The following is a 2,838-nucleotide window of genomic DNA, read 5'->3' as shown; positions in this document are numbered from 1 at the left end:
TATAGGGATGTGGGATTGGCTATTATTAAGTGTGGAGTTGGGATTAGCTATCATTAGGTGTGGGGATGTTGTATTGGCTATCATTAGTTGTGGGGATGTGGGATTTTCTATTATTAGGTGTGAGAACGTGGTATTGACTGTCATAAGTTGTGGGGATGTGGGATTGGCTATTACTAGTTGTGGAGTTGGGATTGGCTATCATTAGTTGTGGGGACGTGAGATTGGCTATTATTAGGTGTGGGGATGGGGATTGGCTCTCATTAGTTGTGGGGATGTGGTATTAGCTATCATAAGGTGTGGGGATGTGAGATTGGCTATTATTAGGTGTGGGGATGGGGGATTGGCTCTCATTAGTTGTGGGGATGTGGTATTGGCTATTATTAGGTGTGGGGATGGGGGATTGGCTATCATTAGTTGTGGGGATGTGGTATTGGCTATTATTAGGTGTGGGGATGGGGGATTGGCTATCATTAGTTGTGGGGATGTGGTATTAGCTATCATAAGGTGTGGGGATGTGAGATTGGCTATTATTAGGTGTGGGGATGGGGGATTGGCTATCATTAGTTGTGGGGATGTGGTATTGGCTATTATTAGGTGTGGGGATGGGGGATTGGCTATCATTAGTTGTGGGGATGTGGTATTAGCTATCATAAGGTGTGGGGATGTGAGATTGGCTATTATTAGGTGTGGGGATGGGGGATTGGCTATCATTAGTTGTGGGGATGTGGTATTGGCTATTATTAGGTGTGGGGATGGGGGATTGGCTATCATTAGTTGTGGGGATGTGGTATTGGCTATTATTAGGTGTGGGGATGGGGGATTGGCTATCATTAGTTGTGGGGATGTGGTATTGGCTATTATTAGGTGTGGGGATGGGGGATTGGCTATCATTAGTTGTGGGGATGTGGTATTGGCTATTATTAGGTGTGGGGATGTGGGATTGGCTATCATTAGTTGTGGGGATGTGGTATTGGCTATTATTAGGTGTGGGGATGGGGGATTGGCTATCATTAGTTGTGGGGATGTGGTATTAGCTATCATAAGGTGTGGGGATGTGAGATTGGCTATTATTAGGTGTGGGGATGGGGATTGGCTCTCATTAGTTGTGGGGATGTGGTATTAGCTATCATAAGGTGTGGGGATGTGAGATTGGCTATTATTAGGTGTGGGGATGGGGGATTGGCTATCATTAGTTGTGGGGATGTGGTATTGGCTATATTAGGTGTGGGGATGGGGGATTGGCTATCATTAGTTGTGGGGATGTGGTATTGGCTATTATTAGGTGTGGGGATGGGGGATTGGCTATCATTAGTTGTGGGGATGTGGTATTGGCTATTATTAGGTGTGGGGATGGGGGATTGGCTATCATTAGTTGTGGGGATGTGGTATTAGCTATCATAAGGTGTGGGGATGTGAGATTGGCTATTATTAGGTGTGGGGATGGGGGATGGCTATCATTAGTTGTGGGGATGTGGTATTGGCTATTATTAGGTGTGGGGATGGGGGATTGGCTATCATTAGTTGTGGGGATGTGGTATTAGCTATCATAAGGTGTGGGGATGTGAGATTGGCTATTATTAGGTGTGGGGATGGGGGATTGGCTATCATTAGTTGTGGGGATGTGGTATTGGCTATTATTAGGTGTGGGGATGGGGGATTGGCTATCATTAGTTGTGGGGATGTGGTATTGGCTATTATTAGGTGTGGGGATGGGGGATTGGCTATCATTAGTTGTGGGGATGTGGTATTGGCTATTATTAGGTGTGGGGATGGGGGATTGGCTATCATTAGTTGTGGGGATGTGGTATTGGCTATTATTAGGTGTGGGGATGGGGGATTGGCTATCATTAGTTGTGGGGATGTGGTATTAGCTATCATAAGGTGTGGGGATGTGAGATTGGCTATTATTAGGTGTGGGGATGGGGGATTGGCTATCATTAGTTGTGGGGATGTGGTATTGGCTATTATTAGGTGTGGGGATGGGGGATTGGCTATCATTAGTTGTGGGGATGTGGTATTAGCTATCATAAGGTGTGGGGATGTGAGATTGGCTATTATTAGGTGTGGGGATGGGGATTGGCTCTCATTAGTTGTGGGGATGTGGTATTAGCTATCATAAGGTGTGGGGATGTGAGATTGGCTATTATTAGGTGTGGGGATGGGGGATTAGCTATCATTAGTTGTGGCAATGTGAGATTGGCTATTATTAGGTGTGGGGATGGGGGATTAGCTATCATTAGTTGTGGCGATGTGAGATTGGCTATTATTAGGTGTGGGGATGGGGGATTGGCTATCATTAGTTGTGGGGATGTGGGATTGGCTATTATTAGGTGTGGGGATGGGGGATTGGCTATCATTAGTTGTGGGGATGTGGTATTGGCTATTATTAGGTGTGGGGATGGGGGATTAGCTATCATTAGTTGTGGCGATGTGAGATTGGCTATTATTAGGTGTGGGGATGGGGGATTGGCTATCATTAGTTGTGGGGATGTGGTATTGGCTATTATTAGGTGTGGGGATGGGGGATTAGCTATCATTAGTTGTGGCGATGTGAGATTGGCTATTATTAGGTGTGGGGATGGGGGATTAGCTATCATTAGTTGTGGGGATGTGGTATTGGCTATTATTAGGTGTGGGGATGGGGGATTGGCTATCATTAGTTGTGGCGATGTGAGATTGGCTATTATTAGGTGTGGGGATGGGGGATTGGCTATCATTAGTTGTGGGGATGTGGTATTGGCTATTATTAGGTGTGGGGATGGGGGATTGGCTATCATTAGTTGTGGCGATGTGAGATTGGCTATTATTAGGTGTGGGGATGGGGGATTGGCTATCATT

The 2,838-nt window shown here is 45.9% G+C and overlaps 3 protein-coding genes across 3 annotated transcripts; all 3 read right to left on the bottom strand.

Moving 5' to 3' along the window:
• Positions 1-231: 231 nt before the first annotated feature.
• LOC137644610 (MAGE-like protein 2) lies at positions 232-1,041 on the bottom strand. The gene has a single exon (XM_068377564.1). It carries the CDS (start codon positions 1,039-1,041, stop codon positions 232-234), a length of 810 nt encoding a protein of 269 aa, XP_068233665.1.
• A 387-nt stretch (positions 1,042-1,428) lies between these two features.
• On the bottom strand, positions 1,429-2,028 carry LOC137644609 (MAGE-like protein 2). The gene has a single exon (XM_068377563.1). It carries the CDS (start codon positions 2,026-2,028, stop codon positions 1,429-1,431), a length of 600 nt encoding a protein of 199 aa, XP_068233664.1.
• Positions 2,029-2,057: 29 nt separating this feature from the next.
• Positions 2,058-2,837, bottom strand: LOC137644608 (MAGE-like protein 2). Its single transcript, XM_068377562.1, has one exon. The coding sequence runs from the start codon at positions 2,835-2,837 to the stop codon at positions 2,058-2,060; it is 780 nt and encodes a 259-aa protein (XP_068233663.1).
• Between the last annotated feature and the right edge of the window lies 1 nt (position 2,838).

This window comes from Palaemon carinicauda, chromosome 7 (assembly GCF_036898095.1).
Source record: "Palaemon carinicauda isolate YSFRI2023 chromosome 7, ASM3689809v2, whole genome shotgun sequence".
NCBI lineage: Eukaryota > Metazoa > Arthropoda > Malacostraca > Decapoda > Palaemonidae > Palaemon > Palaemon carinicauda.
This window is presented reverse-complemented; position numbering and strand designations above follow the sequence as displayed.

What these genes read in the sequence shown, in the direction of transcription:
- LOC137644609 (XM_068377563.1), bottom strand. Translation starts at nt 2,028, where the DNA reads ATGATAGCTAATACCACATCCCCACAACTAATGATAGCCAATCCCCCA.
- LOC137644610 (XM_068377564.1), bottom strand. Translation starts at nt 1,041, where the DNA reads ATGATAGCTAATACCACATCCCCACAACTAATGATAGCCAATCCCCCA.
- LOC137644608 (XM_068377562.1), bottom strand. Translation starts at nt 2,837, where the DNA reads ATGATAGCCAATCCCCCATCCCCACACCTAATAATAGCCAATCTCACA.